The 18,401-nt window shown below is 36.0% G+C and overlaps 3 protein-coding genes across 3 annotated transcripts; all 3 read left to right on the forward strand.

Moving 5' to 3' along the window:
* The first annotated feature begins 4,585 nt into the window (after window positions 1–4,585).
* LOC134663522 (retinol dehydrogenase 14-like) lies at window positions 4,586–6,638 on the forward strand. The gene has a single exon (XM_063519918.1). It carries the CDS (start codon window positions 4,719–4,721, stop codon window positions 5,676–5,678), a length of 960 nt encoding a protein of 319 aa, XP_063375988.1. The 5' UTR covers window positions 4,586–4,718; the 3' UTR covers window positions 5,679–6,638.
* Window positions 6,639–8,032: 1,394 nt separating this feature from the next.
* On the forward strand, window positions 8,033–9,985 carry LOC134670578 (neuromedin-U receptor 1-like). Its single transcript, XM_063528382.1, has 4 exons — window positions 8,033–8,170; window positions 8,584–8,684; window positions 8,865–8,972; window positions 9,318–9,985. The coding sequence occupies exons 1-4, from the start codon at window positions 8,056–8,058 to the stop codon at window positions 9,393–9,395; spliced, it is 402 nt and encodes a 133-aa protein (XP_063384452.1). The 5' UTR covers window positions 8,033–8,055; the 3' UTR covers window positions 9,396–9,985.
* A 2,799-nt stretch (window positions 9,986–12,784) lies between these two features.
* Window positions 12,785–16,337, forward strand: LOC134670587 (uncharacterized). The gene is made up of 5 exons (XM_063528391.1): window positions 12,785–13,069; window positions 13,566–13,644; window positions 13,905–14,044; window positions 14,568–14,669; window positions 16,228–16,337. Exons 1-5 carry the CDS (start codon window positions 13,013–13,015, stop codon window positions 16,318–16,320), a joined length of 471 nt encoding a protein of 156 aa, XP_063384461.1. The 5' UTR covers window positions 12,785–13,012; the 3' UTR covers window positions 16,321–16,337.
* Window positions 16,338–18,401: the final 2,064 nt, after the last annotated feature.

An 18,401-nucleotide genomic window follows, 5' to 3' on the forward strand; every position in this document is an offset into this window, starting at 1 on the left:
GACTTATATGGGTACACAGTAAACACATCTATACTAAGTAAGTTTACTTTACGTAAGTAAGTAGATTAGTAGGAGGTGGAACTACTTACTCATTAGCATTTTGTCAGTCGTAGTGTCTGGTCATATTCATTAGATGTTATGGTAACAAATACATAATATTGTAAACACCCATCTAAATAAACACTAACAAATATGGCTGATTTTTCGGAAGTCTCGAATGAAACGATGAAAATTTGGTTCGATTTTTTAGAAATAGCCATGGTGCGTGATGATACTAAATTTCCTTTTGCCATTTTCTTGTGCGTCTTCTTCATAGTCAGTCTGATCGGTAACCTGATAACTTGCTTTGTAATTTACTACGACAAATCAATGCATACAGTGACCAATTATTATTTGCTGAACTTAGCGTTATCCGACTTAGCACTGACGTTTACAATGCTGGAAGAAATTTTGGAGAATCTTGTTTCCACGTATGTACATAGTCAATTCACATGTCGAGTGCAGTGGTTTTCTATCCTCTGTTTATGGAATGGTGGCATACTAATTATGACTGCAATATCTATTGAGAGATATATTGCTATTTGCCATCCGTTGAAGGTAAAAAGTAATCCCGACTGTCGCAGAGTGGTGAAGATAATTGTGATCCTATGGTTGGTTTCAATCGCCGAGGCTGTATTGGACACTCTCGACGTCGATGCTTGGAAGGTACGAGACACGTGGGTGTGTCATGCGATCCCAACTCTGCGGGTTCGTCTTGTTAACGGAGCACAAGCGATTGTTTCATTTGTTATACCGCTTATAATAATGACTTTCGTCTATATGTCAATTATGCTAAAAGTCAACTGTAAACGGAGAAAAAGTTCAAAAGATAAGGTTTTTAACTATCACGATCCTAGAGGAAAAATTAATAACGTTGTGGGTAAGTGCTGCGAATTGTCACCTCTCTATTGTCGGGGATAGTGCAATACTCGTAGGTACCGGCGTAGGTAACTAAGTAACAAATGCAGTAAGGTCCAATTACCTTGTACATACCTAGTTTGAATATCAGAACTCTTTCGACTTCGTTAGTTGTGCGCAGTGTTGTGCGGTAAGTATTGCACTATTCCCGACGCTATGCGATGAATTTACAAGTGCACCTTATCAAAAAAGTATGGATAATAAGATTTTTATAATATACTTACTAGGGAGGAAAATTACCCAAGAGCTGCCCTCCCTGTTTGGGCTCTTTGTAAAGATTTTAGAATACTCAATATTTCCCTTTGCGCACGATCTCGTTGTGATAGTATCAGGAACTATCTTAAAACTTAAATTTTGCAAAGAAAGAAATATCAATAGATACGGGCATTGTTTTTAATCAATCTTAGATTATTTTCTCCGCCGCTGTTCTTTCTGAGGTTTGTGATGATCTGCAACAGTGCAACTAACTAGTCTGTGCTTTGACTAGTGTTACTCACACTCAGTTTCTTGTCTACCACAACACCTTCCAATTAACGTATTTTGATCGCCAATGATTCTTATGGGAAAATAAATACCAAATGATAACATTGATAACTGTGTATAAGTATTTCTTTTTGTCTTTGATTCCAGTAGCTATGACGGCATCGTTCATCGTTTGTTGGCTGCCGTTTTTTGTACAACGAGTGCTGCTTTGTGTACTAAATTTGCAACAGCTCCTAAATATCGCTGAGGTTTGTATTCCACTGTTATTAATACCTGTAATACAGTATGTTATCAAATTAATATTTATAGTAAAAAAAATCACTTTCGTTTTAGTGGTGGAATATAGCATGGCGTGTGAGCTGCTTCAATTGTTGGCTAAGCGTCGTCTTAAACCCCATTATGTTTAGCCTCGTGTCGTCAAAGTTTAGAAAATCCTTTAAGGTAATAAACTATACGTGCCTAGTCATTCAATATTATGTAGTTCAGTTCAGGTACTTACTTGTCATTAATTTTATTTCAGGCGATAATATGGAGAAGTCAAATAAATAATTACTAAGCCAGCCAGCTCGCTTAACCACTACCGTTGCAGACTTTAATTATATGATGTTTAGCTATTAGGTAGTTTATAAAAGGCCTTTTAACTGTTGAAATTGCATCTAAACTAATAGAGTCAGGCCAAGATAACTCTACAGCGATTTTGATAGCAAACTTCTATGAAATTATGACGTTTAAAATAACACTTACACAGTCGGTTCTCTCTAAACTTTTTCTGACTTGGTCTGACTCTATATATGTAATATAATACTCTTCTTTACTCAACAAGCTTGAAATAGTGTGTTTAAGTACATTTGTAACTTAGGTATAGCTAACAAGCCAAAGCATTAGGTACAAATATATGTAGGTATCTATTAAACTTTGCATTATCTATAAAAAACAGGACATCGTCACCTAAGAATATCGCTATGGTATGCTGGTAGACTAAAATTAACATCCCGTTAAAAAATTCTACCTATTTTATCTTTGCAACACTGACATCGGGGTCTCGAAAAAACTCGTTTCATTCTTAATACCCTGTTATTAGCTGTAATGTAATGAGTAATGCAAGTCGTTCGTCGTGCATGAGTTGCGCTCAAACTCGCTTTACAGTATTAGCTACGTTAGGCCCTAACGAAAATACGAGATATGTAGATACATATCTCGTATATTTCCCTGCCCCTCACTGGGTTCCCCGGCCCGGTATCTTAGGAAAACACCCTTGGGCCAGAAGTCCTACACACGATCTTGCAGCGGCTGCATTTAGACTTTTACCAAATTCTGCTCTTAAATACCGACAAGTAAACGTAAAACTAAACAAATTACTTATTAAGTAGTTAGGCCATTCGATTATTAGTTAGGCCATTTGTAGTAAGTACATAATCAAAAAGTAATTAGGTAATTACTGAGTAACGCCCAATATAGCTTCTTTTGGAACTGGAGACTCTGAATGTGTACGTTAATTAATTGATTTTAGCATGAAAAGTTAAATAAACATAATAGAAGATAATGAAAGTTGCGCGTAAACATCCACTTACACAAAATGTCCACAAATTTTCTATATGAACCTGCTAGGTACGCGTATAATAACAAACAAATAAGACTACTAGTACTAGCCAATAGGCTACCTTGCTAATTGCACCATTTAGAGCGTGGACAGAGATTTACAAGGCCGTATATAATTTATCGGATTAAAATAATACTAAAACGATTTCGAACTCTAGCGATCGTTCTGATAGAATGTGGAACTGTGGTCTGCATTATAGGCTGAGGCATTTCAAATACAAAATGACCGTGGGCGGTATTATGGCCATCATACTTGTTACGTAATTTATGACGATACGACCATGCACATAAAACCAACTACTACTTGTTTAACGGCGACATCGGATGTGACTCTTACTTTTGCTCTTATGTTTGAGTTACTAGTATATGAGTAGTTGAGGTTTACTTTTTAAAGTTTCCGCAAAGTGAGTGGGTCTGTAAAATGCAGTGGGTTCAGTGACCTGTTTGTTTAGGGCTTGGTCTGTGTTCCAACCATGTTGTGTTAACCGCGTTGGCGATGGATAGGGATAGCAAACTATTGTTTTACAATGGGGCAAAGCTGTTGTTTAAATTCTCGTGCCAATGTCGATACCCGAGCAAGCGAAAGATTCCAAAATTGAATCACGAGCGTAGCGAGTGGTTCGAAAAATTGAATCTTGAGCGTTGCGAGGGTTTCAAGGCATGAGGGTTAAACAAATAAAATCAAAGCAAATCATTTCAAAATGAATGTTATTAAATATTTATTATTCCAAATCATCATTTAAAAGTCAATTCTACCAGCCAACATTAAGGAAACAACTCAAAATTAGCATTTGATTACTTTGCCCCACATGTGGATAAAATACAACTTTCCCCTCAGTTTTTGAACAATCAAGAGAGAGACCCTTTAAGCCTCTTACTAGCTGTGGTGTAGTAACTTCATAAGATAATATTATTACTTATCATAAAATTCTTAAACTAGCCTATCCCCCCGACTTACAGGCCAATTCGAGTTTTAGTTATTAGACTTGATTTCAATATGAACTGATATAATATCTAAAATTAGAATTGGCCTGTTAGTAACGACTACCACAGCCATATAGTCTTCCACCCACCTTGTCTGTTACTTCAGTTAATTATTATTACGGAATGAAAAGCACAGTCTATATTTATTCTGTCAAATCCAGTGAATCGTTTTTGCGAGATAGAGCAACAGAAATATCGTCGGGTGATAAGCAAAAGTCACTAACTAACACCATTGAAATTATTGGACAATAAACCGTGTTACAAGTGTAATAAAGTACATTGTCACTTTAATTTTTTGATAGTACTTACTGACTTTTGCTTGTCATGCACCCGACGATATCATCTTCTCTGTATCAACCACCTTTCTTACTTGTAATATCTTGTTTAATGTAGTTTAATAACATATTATGTACTAGGATACGAGTATCACCCGCTTAACATAGACTAGTACTTAGTAGGTCAACAGTTTCAAGTTCATCACGGAACCATAAACAGATAACTATATTCACGTCACAAATTGTTGAAGTGTGCGGCTCATAATAGAGTCATATCATGCACATTGGACAGTTTACTGTGAGACTAGTAGATACTAAGACTGCATAAAGGGCACTGTACTACATAATTGAAACGCAGGCCGATATTTACAACGTTCAACCAGACAAACACACGTGTCGTGTGCGCTCAGTGTCGTCAAGATGGGAGGAGAATTACTTGTGGTGTTTGTTTTAGTTATTATTCTTGTTACAAAACTATCTGTGTTAATAAGTAAAACATCGTGCAAGTCAAAGCTGTCTATGACAGGCAAAGTTATTATAGTGACGGGAGCTAATAGCGGGTTAGGGTTCGAAACGGCCAAAGATCTGGCAAAACGTGGAGGTCGGGTCATCATGGCCTGTCGGAACGAGCACCGCGCGCTCGCTGCCCGCGATTCAATCATCAAAGAGACAGGTAACCCAGAAGTCGTCTACAAGCATCTCGACATGTCGTCCCTTGCGTCGGTGCGACGATTCGTTGAGGACATCAACAACACGGAGAAGCGACTGGATGTCCTCGTCAACAACGCAGGAGTCAACGGCTGCGGGGATCGTTTCACGGAGGACGGCATCGTCGAAGAGATGCAAGTCAATTACTTCGGAGCATTTCTCTTAACTCTTCTCCTTCTGCCTCTACTGAAGAAAACCGGGGCGAGCCGGATAGTAAATGTTAGTTCCACTTTACACTTTTTTGGGAGAATAAATTTTGAACATATAAATAAGAAAGGCTATTACTTGGACATGTTTACATATAGCAACAGTAAGCTGTGCATAGTTTTGTTTACCGTTGAGCTAGCTCGAAAGCTGAGAGGATCAGGTGTAACGGTGAACGCCGTACACCCTGGGATAATTATGACTAACATCTGTGCTACATCGTGTGCATTTGAACGGTTTTTGTTTTCTTCTCTTTGTTGGATTTCTTCGAGAAATGTTGTGGAAGGGGCTCAAACAATTATATACTTAGCGGTAGCGAAGGAAGTTGCGACTACTACTGGAAAGTACTTCATAGATTGTAAAGAGAGATATATGACTAGAATGGCTACAAATAAGAAACTTACCGCTGATCTGTGGAATTACTCAGAAAAATTAGTGGGCTATGAAGAACCAAATAAACATGAGTAAAGTAACACCGTTATTGCGTAAAAACAATTATACTTAGCCAATTATTTGACTTGCTGTATGTCAACAAAAACGAGAAAACTAATTACTTGAAAAATAAAACATTTCTCATACTCTGAAAGTTAATCATTTTTAGGGTTCCGTACCTCAAAAGGAAAAAAACGGAACCCTTATAGGATCACTCGTGCGTCTGTCTGTCTGTCCGTCTGTCATAGACCATTTCTCCAAAAGTACTGGAGTACTGGACCAATTTAGTTGAAATTTGGTACACATATGTAAATTTGTGACCCAAAGACGGACATCTTACGTAAACGTAAACAAATGAATTTTAAATGAGAAAATTAAAAAATAATGTTTATTAAACTATATCGTGTTACCTATCAAATGAAAGAGCTTATTTTGAGAATCTCAAATATTTTTTTTTGTAATTTTAAATAGTTTAGAAGTTATTTAAGAAAATAGTCAAAAAATGACAATCCCTCCCCTCTCTATCTTCGAAACTACTGGGTCTATGCAAAATAGTTCTTTACCTATAGATGACATTCTCCCTTGTTGAACAAATATAACTATTGCACCCTAAGGGATGAATTCTAATAATTGTAGCATTGCCTGACTGATGATTTCGAAGAATAAAAAGAGCATTTCCGGGCTTCCTGCTCTTGGTATGAAAGTAGGTATACAATATTCTGGTATACGGAGTCCATACAATGTTATTAAAGTAGGTAGGTACTTATGTTTTCTTAGGCAAACTAAAAATGTATTTGTTATATTATTGTTTAATTTAATATTTTAATCACAGAGCATTCTCACAGAGTGATCTAGCCTAATATATCATAGCTAGGCTATGTTTTTTAAGGTAGTATTAGACTTAGCTTTATAGGTACTTTTAGCTTTAGGATACATTTTAATTTTGTTATTAATTATGTTTTTTCAATGAAATATAGTAAAAGTGCATATTGTAAACCTTTTTGATTTTCATTTAATTTTCATCTAGGTACATAGTTATAAATTTTTAAACAGAGAAAACAACCGATGTCAGTAAACAGTTGGTAATGCGATAAATATCATGTTAAACCATAGTGCATCTCATAACATTAAAATTAGCACGAATTGAGACTTGTCGTGCCATAGATTTCTTGATGAAAATACAAAAATTACTTAACTCGATTCGTCATCAATCCAAACTTTGACAGAAATGAGACTTATCTAGTAAATAGTATACATATAATTTAAAAACGATAATATAAAACAGCAGTCAATCTTTTAGCAGCCAAGGGCCACATAGAATAAGTTACCGAAGTAAGAGAAGCGGGCCGCACTTTGTTAATATTTGTGACTATAATGTACATTGTCGTTTGTTAATATTACATACAAAATAGCCAGGGCAACTCGCGGGCCAACTGTTGCCGACCGCTGTTATAAAAAGGTTCAGAAGTGACGTAGTTCTGAGGTAACAAATATTGAAATAATAAAAAATACAACCAAACTGAGAAGGAAATGAGGACTTTTAAAAATATTGAAGTTGGTTAAAAAAACATTGTCTAGCTAATCCAATTAATCTAAGTGTATATCTACATCATTGGACAAACAAGTTAACGTTTAACGCTACGAGCAAACAATAGCGTGCGCACATAGAGCTCACTAGAAATTGTACCGCGTCGTAGAGTGCATGGAAATGCCACTAAAAATTGCGATTGATATAATACCTAGTGAATTTAAATACCGAAATCGTCAACTTATCGTTAACAATGTTTCACCAAAGTTCCACTGCATCCCGCGAGTTTAACTATACAATGTGGGCTGAGTTTTTAGAAGAAGCATTGCCGAAAGAGTATGTATACTCCAAGGTGATATACGCAATATCCATGTTCTGCATATTTACGATCAGCCTTATAGGAAATTTGCTTACGTGCGTTGTTATTTACTACGACAAATCTTTGCATACTGCAACTAATTATTACCTATTCAACTTAGCCGTGTCGGACTTGATCGTCACCTTCTGCATCCTACTGGCGGTGCAAGAGAAACTGAGTGACGCCTACATCTATGGCCAGCTAGCGTGCCAAATATATTTCGTGTGTGTGGTCTGCTCGTGGAACAACAGTATCCTGACCATAACGGCCTTGTCTATTGAGAGATACATGGCCATTATGCGCCCTTTATTATTGAAATCAACTCCAATGTGGCACAGAGTAACCAAAATAATTGTAGTACTGTGGCTTATAGCTATTTTGGAGACAGTCCCAGAAGTGTTTACAGTTTCAGCAATTACGACAAAACAATCAAGCATATGTTTCACGATTCCGACCGCTTTATCCAGGGTTGTAAACGGAGTGCTAGCAGTTATAAGTTTATAACGTTTCTGATACCACTTCTAATAATGACTTTTGTATATACAATGATCGCAGTAAAAGTTAATGTAACACCGAAAGACTATTCAAGTAATCAGATTTTCAATTATCGAAGTCCCAGAAGCAAAGTTAACAAATTATTAGGTAAGTGCATGTACAGATATACCTGGTGTTATTCAACTACAGACTGAGAAAACTATTTTAGAAAACGAGCCGAGTAGCTCGCGGGGAGACATTTGTCTCTTTATATTAGGGTGACCACGTTCATTTTTAAAGTTAAGAAAAACTTATTCAAATAGTGCAGTTAAATATTTTTTAATCGACTTCAAAATTCCAAAAGGAGGAATTTCTCAATTTGGTTATACAATATTTTTAATGCTTGTTAAAGTACCTACCTAACTCCGACATTCCAATTTAATAGTAAGGTTAAAACATGTTACTATGAAACCTTATTAGGCAAGTGTAAATTAAGGCATCGATGGCAAGGCAACGATGTTTAAGGCATTATTTGCGGTTACATACCTATACCTAGTGTCGTGGTTTTGTCTCCATTGCAGTAGCTATGACGCTGTCATTCCTAATCTGCTGGCTGCCGTTCTTCGCCATCCGAGTCATGGTCGCCACCCTGGACGTCCAGCAGCTGAAAGATTCTGCTGAGGTAAGGTCAAACATATTAGTAATTAATAATAATCTTAGTCCTTTATAACTTACTGTTAGTGTTATTGTCGTTGTTATATACTTATTACCCGGCACCTATTCACACCAGATCCAAGGAAACAAACAAGGACACTATTAAACTTGTCTTTAACAGTCATTTTCTTTTCTCCTTGGGTTTCAGTGGTGGGGGCTCGGATATAGAGTTACAGACATCAACAGCTGGTTTAGCATCGCAATAAATCCAATTCTCTTCAGCCTAATGTCCACTAAATTCAGAAAGGCTCTAAAGGTAAGAAATGCAGGAGGATTTTATAAGAAAGAGTTTTTGTGCAAAAAACTATACGAGTAGGTAAATACCACGGAAGAAAGAATGAGCGCGCCGCGCTCTGACGTAGGTAAATACCTATGCCTATTTTTATTTAGGTACACTCGGACTAATTTAGAGGAACGCAAAAAAGAAGTTTATTTACTAATTTTGAAATTATTTTAGGTGCCTGCAATTCAGTAATTAAACCTTTGCGTTCCATTTGTCCATGACTCATTAATATACATATGTACGTAAATTGCAATTTTAAATATGCCTCTTCCGGACTGATTTATTTCATTTAACCCTAATCAAAATCCTGTTTTTCAGTCGTTTTGGAATACGAAACTTGGGAACAAGCGGCACCTGAAGTCCCAACGCAGCTGTAACACGTGTACGAGGGTATAATAATTCTTAATTACGAAAAAGAGTGCGATAGTCGAGCAGATAATGGCTTGTAATATCCTTGAAATACTTCATTAATAGGTAACATTTTGAATACTGATAGACGATGACAAGCATCAAAACTACAATATTAGAAGATTTTAGGTTGCTAAGTAGGTACCCGTTTTTTTCACTTTTGCATTAATTAATCTCTTGCAAGAGTGGTACCTAAGGATGAATTGCAAAAAAAATGTACATACTTAAAAACTGTAATTATTATTAATATGTAATTCCGTTGCACTACGACAATTAAGGAGTTTTATTATTTAAGTTACATGCATGTGTGGTGGCGTAAGCTGGCCATACACACTAGGGTAAGCAGTTTTAACGAATAAAGGAGATAAGACTTTAACTGATATTGAAATAGATTTATTAGTGATACAGTTTGAAAACGACGTGTTATTATTTTTATCTTCTCTCAATTCTTAGGTTATACCTAATATCTAATGGTTTTTATTACATCACCGGAGAAAAAAGAAAAAGAAGTGTCTGAAACCTCGGCCCGGAAACGGGTCGTTCTAGTGTGAGTCACCCTTAATGGATTATAAAACGTAAACTAAAAACATACGTAATTCACCGTTAACTGACTGTTATATTATAAATTTACAAATTACATTAAAGCTGTATTTGTTTATTGGCAGTATCATGCAGTATTTACCGAAAACTGAGAAATTCAAAATTAGGTAAATATGTATACAGGGTGGAAAGGCACGACGATCCTTCCCGGAAGTATTAGGTCGTTTAAGTGATACTGAGCAGATTGGTAATGGTAAGAATCGTTAATTGATTAAAAAATAAAAATACCAAATTTTCTACTTTTTAACTCTGGTGATAACCCTATAGCATGTGCACATGACGGCTAGGTTAAGGATCTCCGTCGGGAAAGCTCGGGACTTTACGCTTTTTTCCGATCGTTGACAGAATCGCAATGATGTATGAATGACGCATAAATGACAAATAAATCAAATGAATGCAAAAATATTACAAACAATTTCATTACTTCCTTAGATAATTACTTTTTGCCAATATTTAACACTATCGCGCGTATGTGAAGAGAAGCGCGGTTTCCAAATGTACCTCCTGTCTTATAATGTACGCCGCAGCCCGCACCCGAGCCCGAGCACATTGCCCATGCGATAAGTGTATGCTCTTCGTCATTTTTCCTCCGCAGATTGTCACAAGCAGCAATTAGCCTTTAATGTCTCATTTCGTCCGCAGTTTCACATTCCGTTTGGTACACCATATCTTTTACACAGCCCCACAAATTTAAATAACCACGAGCATCTAACAACGGCATTTTTATTTGAAGAATATGAAATAAAGTAAATATGAAGTGAAGTTCAATGACAATTTAATTTGAAATATCAGACGTCTTGTCTATTTCCTACCACGCAAGAAGGTTTGTTAGTTAGGTATTTAAGAAGTATTTATTCTTGATTTATTCTTAGTATTTCATTTTTGCAAGTTCATTTGCTGCATCAAACACAACCTACTTGTAATTTTTAATTATTTTAGATAGTTTCCAATTATTCGAAAATAATTTTGTGAAACGTGTTAAGAAACTAAAAATTTTTCATCAGTCAAGGAAATCAGAGATATTTATAAGACGATTGCGTACTTTTGAGTGGTTGTCAATGTCACAATTTGAACTGTCGTTGTAAACAATGTTGTATTTAGTATTATTAATATTAAGGAATAACATAACTACTTAATTCAAGTATTGAACAAGTGGAACCACTAAGAAAGCGAAAATCCTGCTACGATTCTTACCGTGTTGTAAGCAGACCTAAGAATAGTTGGATGGCAAAAAATTACTACAATTTCCTGTCGTATATTGATTGTTTACAAGTAAGTTCATTGACCCTGTCACCTGTTAGGGTTAGAACAAAGTAGTTTTTTGCATGGATGTTTAAAAGGCCATAATTTAGAAACGGTTGCCCATATTAACCTAGTTTCTATGGAGAAAATATAGAGCTTAGGCTAAACAATCCCCCTTTTGCGGAAAGGATCGTCGTGCCTTTCCACCCTGTATATCTGATCAAAAAGTAGCCGAAAACACCTCGCGTAATTTGTCCACAACCCCTAATTATCATAATAATTATAATATTATTAATGAATATAATTATCATAATATGTATGAACAGGAACACACAATGCTATGGCACCTGGATGAATCAACTTTTAGAACACTGATTTCGTGTCCTTGAAAGAAAAATTGATTTAAAAAAAATCATGTCGATTTTTTAACTATTTTGTGGCTTTATTAGAACCATAAGTATTTAATTTAATTAACATATTAATATTTAACAACTTGATCAGATAAAAGTTACATTTTGTACGGTACCCCAGCAGAAAAAAGCAGTTTGCTCACGTACTTACAAAAATCAGGGATAGGTACACCATTATCGTATGGGAGCAAATTTCAAAATTGAACAATAAAATTTTCAAAATTGAAGTAACCTACTCGTAGTAAATTGCCATAGCCTTTCCCATACCTTGATATACCCGAGCCACTGCCATAAGATTAGAATATTCCCAGTTGCTCATGTTAAATAGTACTCGAGTATACCTTCTCGCGAAATAGAGGATCACAGGAAATAGTTATTTACGATACAAGTGCGGAAAAGAGGGAATTTGAAACAAATTGCGATGAATTAAAACACGACCGAAGGGAGTGTTTTAAATCGACACGAGTTGCAAATTACCTATTCGCACGTGTATCGTACAACGTTTTACAGTACATATGGCCCTTTAAACTTTTGACATACGCACGAAAAGTGCTATTTCTCGTACTAGTGCGGAAAAATAGGACCATATGCACTGTAAAATATTTTTCACCACACCAGGTCGGAAAGACTTACTTTGCACTTCAAAAACTGATAACAAAGTTACATTTTATTCACATGTGAGGCAAAGTAATCAAATGCTAATTTTGTGTTGTTTTCTTATGTTTGCTGGTAGAATTGACTTTTAAATTATGGTTTTGGATGATAAAATATTTAATAACATTCATTTGGATTTGATTTGGTTTGATTTTGTTTGATATTTTACATTTAATATTTGCTTCGGGATGGTGTGGTGAAAAATTTTGTGTTTCACTCGGGGGCAAATTTTGTTTAACCCCCGTGCTTTGAAACCCTCGCAATGCTCAAGATTCCATTTTTCGATTTCAATTTTGGAATCTTTCGCTTGCTCGGGTATCAATATTAGCACGAGCGGTTAAACAACAACTTTGCCCCCTTGTAAAACAAATAACTATTTAAGTCTGCCTATAACCTACTTGTTTATACTCAGCAATTGGGAATTTAAGTTTATCATCACTAGGGACTGCACTTAATAATCACAACGTGTTATTTTATTTACCAATACGTCCGGGCAGCGGACACCCCCACCTCACACATTGTCCAGGTACCTAATCGTTATCTATTCTATACCATAAATACCCGCTGAATTGTGAATATAGTTCAATTTTAACAGAATCCGGGGCCCGGTGCAAATGCACATGCAGTAGGTATATAGTTATCATTACCAGTTTTGCTAAGAATTCTAATAATTATTGAATAATAGTGTAATATTTTGAGATGAATCAAAATATAAGTGACGCTGAGATCTCGAGTTGCCATGAGATAGAAGAAATGGTGAGTTTTTGTTTTATCATCTACCCCTTTAGTTACTTTATTTTTTGTACGTGGCGTCAAAATACTATAATATTAGCACATGTATGATGTTACTCGAAATATGAGTAGGTATATAATTTACAATTTGTCTTTTTAGTTGGTACGCATATTTTCTATTCTCATTGGCGTACGATACAATAAAAACCTATACTTACTTTTATCCAGAAATGACAGAAGTTTGAAAATATATTCTTTAACTTAGTATATTTATGTATATGGAAATATCGTTTTAAAAGCATGAGACCTACCTACACTACCTACTACCTACTAAATTAATATAACTTTGATACATAAAAAATAAGGTTTATTACTCCTGTAAATCTGAAAAAATACACACTCGCAAACGTTTCTAGTTCTGGATACGAGTATATGCAAAAGCAACTTAGCTAATTTACATGTATGTAAAGTAATGTACATGATTATGTAGACCCATTTAATTTTTATTATTATTATTTAGCGCAGAGAGGCAGAAAGAGTAGCACTGGAGGCGCTGAGGCGCCGCATGAACGACATCATACGCTTAGCTATAGAAGAAGGTAGGTATTAGGTAATCGTGTTTACTTTTAGCATGCTATCTGTGTCTTTTGGCTGACTTTTGGCCTATCATAAGAAATAAAAACCAATTGATATAGGTAACAGCAGCGTTTCTTAATGGAGTTATATCACTTATATCGAAATACAGGCGTTTACTTACTTATAGAGAAATAAATAACTGATGCGAATAGATATCATACATAGATGGACAAAAATAACAGCTATATTCCAAAACAAATCGTATTGGATTCTCTAATTCCAGATGACGAGATAGTCGGGGAGAGAGACGTGTTAGCCATAGAGCTTGAAAACGAGCTTCGGTCCGAAAGCAGGTACAACGAGTTGCTGAACGAGGCGCAGCAGGCCTCCCGCGATCAGCTGCAGGAAATGCTCGAGTTGCAGGTGAGTGCACCTTATTTTATGTGATAGTGAGCAGACGATCCGCCTGATGGGCAGCGGTCTCCGTCACCATAAACATAAGCAACTTTGGAGGAGCAGCTTTTGCGTTACCGACCCTTGACAACCCCGAATACCCGCTTTTTGAAGAACCGCATCGTAGCGCAAAGAAAATTACTCAATATTCTGCACGTTCTGGGAAGAACTGAACAAGATGCACGTGTGTTGCATCTGCAGAGTTTAATATGCCTTGCAGCTTTAATGCCTCCTAAGTAAATGTGGGCTTCCATCACAGAAGGTCCTTATGCTTCAAGTGCAATAAGGTCCTTTCCATCTGAAATTATATTAGAAATTCAGATAAAAACGTCCTTATTACAAAGCAAGAGTTGCTCCGATGGGAAGCCACAAATATTCAGCTACCTACTTTAATTGTCATCTATTTTGAAGTCGATTTTGTTGGTTTGATTTTGATATCGTCAGTGACGTGTATTATTTTTTTTACCGTATTTGACAGCTTATCTTATTTCAGACCCAATTAACAAATGCTAACGTGGACACCGTGAACCTGCTTACGTCACTGCAGGAGCTTCGCGAACAAAACCACGCCACTCTCAGAGCCGATCCTATCTATGTGAGTTGTCTTAATTTGCTTAAATAGCCCCTTAGATGCTATTAGCTTTGGCTAACTTAATCTAACAGTACCTAATACTAACGAAAATATACGTAGATATTAGCAGAACATGCTGTTTGCAGGCGTTTCAGAATTTATGATTTCATTGACATTGTCAGTGGGTATTAGGTAATTTGCTATGTTTTTATTATTAGGAGCCCGATTGTCCCACTGTTAGGCCTACTCCCCATTTTTTGAAATGCTCGTATCTAAACATTATTTTATTAGTTTGCTCTTATCTAAAGAATACATTTTATGTACCTAATGTACCTACTGCAAATATGAAAGAAAAAAGAATTTGATCTACGACTATCAATTTATAGTTAGGGAGGCGAATAGGGGAATTTTCGGCAATACTCGAGCGTGGCAGTTTAAGATATGAGATATACCTTAGACCTAATAGAACAACCTTGTAAAGTATTTAGCTCTATATGTAGTGACGCGCGCCTAGGATAGACGATCAGATTAGTAAAAAAAAAATGGATAGTCTGAAATACTCGAGCGCGTCAGATTAAGATATTGGGGGTTGATTTTAGTGTTTAAAGACTAAATTTAACTAATCTGACGATAAGTCCTTGACGCCGCCGAGTTATAGGGTCGCGAACTTGTAAAAAAAAAACGTTAATCCGGCATTCTCGAGCGCGATTTTTTTTTATTTTTTTTTGAAGAATATAATCTAAAACTTACTAAAAATACAAAATCTGCCGGTTTCCGCATGACCGAAAGTGTGGAGGAGCCATTTCGTCTTCCTAAGAACGCGTTGCGGCATATAAGTCGCGAACGATACATTTTACAAAAAAAAAGTTTAAATAAACAAAAAAGGTAATTTTATTTTACACAAAAAAGGTCTCTTTACATTTTTGTCCAAAGATAAAACTTTTTGACTTGAAGCATCATAAAATCGGTCAGATTAAGAGAACCCACCAACATTTTTGTCAGATTAAAAAAATATGCTTTCAGGATACCGAGATAAACCTCCCCTATGAAAATCTGACGCGCTCGAGTATTTCAAAAAAACTTTTTTTTTTGTATTTTCAAAAATTCATCGTACCTTATCGTCACGCCGAAATCGTCAGTTTTTTTAAAGGAAGCTTCCTTGGGGCCTACTTAACACCCCTTCCGAAAATCTGACGCGCTCGAGTAAATTTTTTTTTTTTTGCATTTTTGACTACTTTATATGCCTACCCCCACCACGCAAACCGGCAGATTAGTATACCGTTGTTATCAGAGGCACTCGGGGCATACGTAGTATGAATATCTGACGCGCTCGAGAATGCCCAAGTAACTGTTTTTTTTAACATTTTTGAAAAACCGTACACGCCAAACCCACCGCTAAAATGGTTTTTGCCATACGAGCTTTTCTTTTCGAAATTATTTTATCTTTCGATTTTGATAGGTCTCGACGGCGCCGTTGAATTACGCCATTTAGCTACCTCGCCTCCCTAACTATTAGAAAGCTAGGCCACCTAACCTAGGCTGAAGTAGTCGTCGAAACTAACTCAATTTTCGATCATTACAGGCTCTGGTCCAAGAGGAACGTGAGTTGCAACAGAAGTTGGACGACATGGGTATTTATGTGTACCCGCCGACCGGCTCCCAATATTACCAGTGACGCGGGCTACCTCATTGACAATCATTGATATAAATATCGTGAACAATCCTTTATCGTATCGTTCAGAAACGTTCGTAGGTATAATAATAGTCATGCTACTTCAGTCAATCCCAGTATTTTTTTAAGGTAGTGAAACTGATTGAAATAGCATCACTAGAGTCGTGCCGTTCTCGAGAATGTTCTTCGTTTATCATGTCGAATATTCTCGAGCAAAACGTTCTCCATACAAAACAGATAGGTAACGTTATCGAGAACGGCACAAGTAGGTATAAGCATAACACGTTCTTGGGTTACCGTGAAAATACGATGGTTAAGTACATCTGTACGCAGACTGTAATAACATTAATTTATAAAAATCTACCTTTCTCGACTGCCAAATGGCCTAATAAATGGTCTTTAATTTTATTGTAGGGGAGAGCGGGCTTAAACGTGCCGATTTTCATAAAATACAAATCTGATCTATGAAAACAGTGTGAATAAGGTATGTGGGTTGCGCTATATTAAATAATGATTATTTGCGTTTCTGAGTAGAGATATTATTTTGTGCATCGTTAAACAGTTTCTTACCCAGAATTTTTTTAATGAGATAGGTCGGAACGGAACAACTAACCCCGCTATGGGGCGGGTTGTTCCGTTGCTAAAATTTATAACTTATCCGTCAAATATTTAAATCTCAGTTCACACACGCTAAAAGAGTATTTTTCAGTTCGTCGAAATATATGATAATTTGTTGTGTACTATCAACAGATAGTAAAAAAAATCCAAAGCAAAAATGTGATTATCCGTGGGGTTCGTTGTGCCCTCGTTTTTGACTTATTTTCCATAACTACTATTCTACTATAATGGAAGCAACGAAAACGGCTCCCGCAACCGCATAGTGGTCTGACTTTTCGCGACAAACATCATACAAATCGCTCCATGGTTTACTTGCGTTCCTATTCCCATCGGATCAACTTACCTCCGGCACGTTTAACCCCGCTCTCCCCTATATTGATTTTTATTTACTTACTTACTTACTCCTCTGGCGCAGCGACCCAAAGTGTGTCTTGGCCTCCAACACGACTGCTCGCCACTGATCCCGATCAGTCCCACTGGTCCCGATGGATGATTATTATGCTTGTATAAAATGGTAAATACAGGCAAACGCACTATTTTGCTATGCAATAAATTATAGGAAATGCATGATAATATGATACAGTTAGGTAAACAATTTATATCGCCAATTTTTTTTTTATAGTTTATATATTTTCTATCCATGTATACGAATATATAATGATTGATACAACTATATTAATTATGAATTACTTAGGATTAATACAACTCATTGGGTACAGTGAGCTAATTGAAATAGATAACAACATATCCGGTTACATGGTATTTATGTAGATATGCAGTACCTATTTATAGTATTTATTAAGAATATATCTACCTATATACAGTGTGTTTTTTTTAAGTGGGACAGTATGGGGAAATCCCAAAGTATAAGAGATACAGGGAAACTGTCTTAGGAAACATTGGGTACTTTTTTGTGAAAAAAAAAATGGTATAGTCAAAATTTTGGTCAAGTGTGAGTTGTCCCTAAAAATGATTAATTTTGATGAAATTTTTTTTTGACGCACATCTACTCAGTTTCATGAGGGGATCATTTTATTGTATGGGAAGAAAAAAATCGGGACAGCAGAAGTTAGTCAAATTTAAGAAAATCGTTTTCATTTTTACAACCCGTGTAAATTGAAAACCACTGCCCACTGCAAGGTTTTTATTTAAAAAATATTGCCTATTCCAGTTTTACATTTGAATTTGGAACACTTTATTTGGTTTAAAAAGGATTAAAATACTTTAAGATATTCTTACGCGAGCCTTACCTTACAAATCTAATTTAAAAAAAAAACAAATTTTAAATTTGGAACTTCTTGAAACAAACAGTATTTTACTTGATATTTCATTGTTTAAAGTTAACATTATGTTAAGTTTTCGTCATGGAATTACCAAACTCGCATAAAGTAGATTTAATTGAAGCGTATTTTGTAAATTATCGTAGCTCTGTGAATGCGTTACAGTGGTATCGGGAACGTTATCCG

The sequence above is a fragment of the Cydia fagiglandana genome, chromosome 1 (genome assembly GCF_963556715.1).
Source record: "Cydia fagiglandana chromosome 1, ilCydFagi1.1, whole genome shotgun sequence".
Lineage (NCBI taxonomy): Eukaryota > Metazoa > Arthropoda > Insecta > Lepidoptera > Tortricidae > Cydia > Cydia fagiglandana.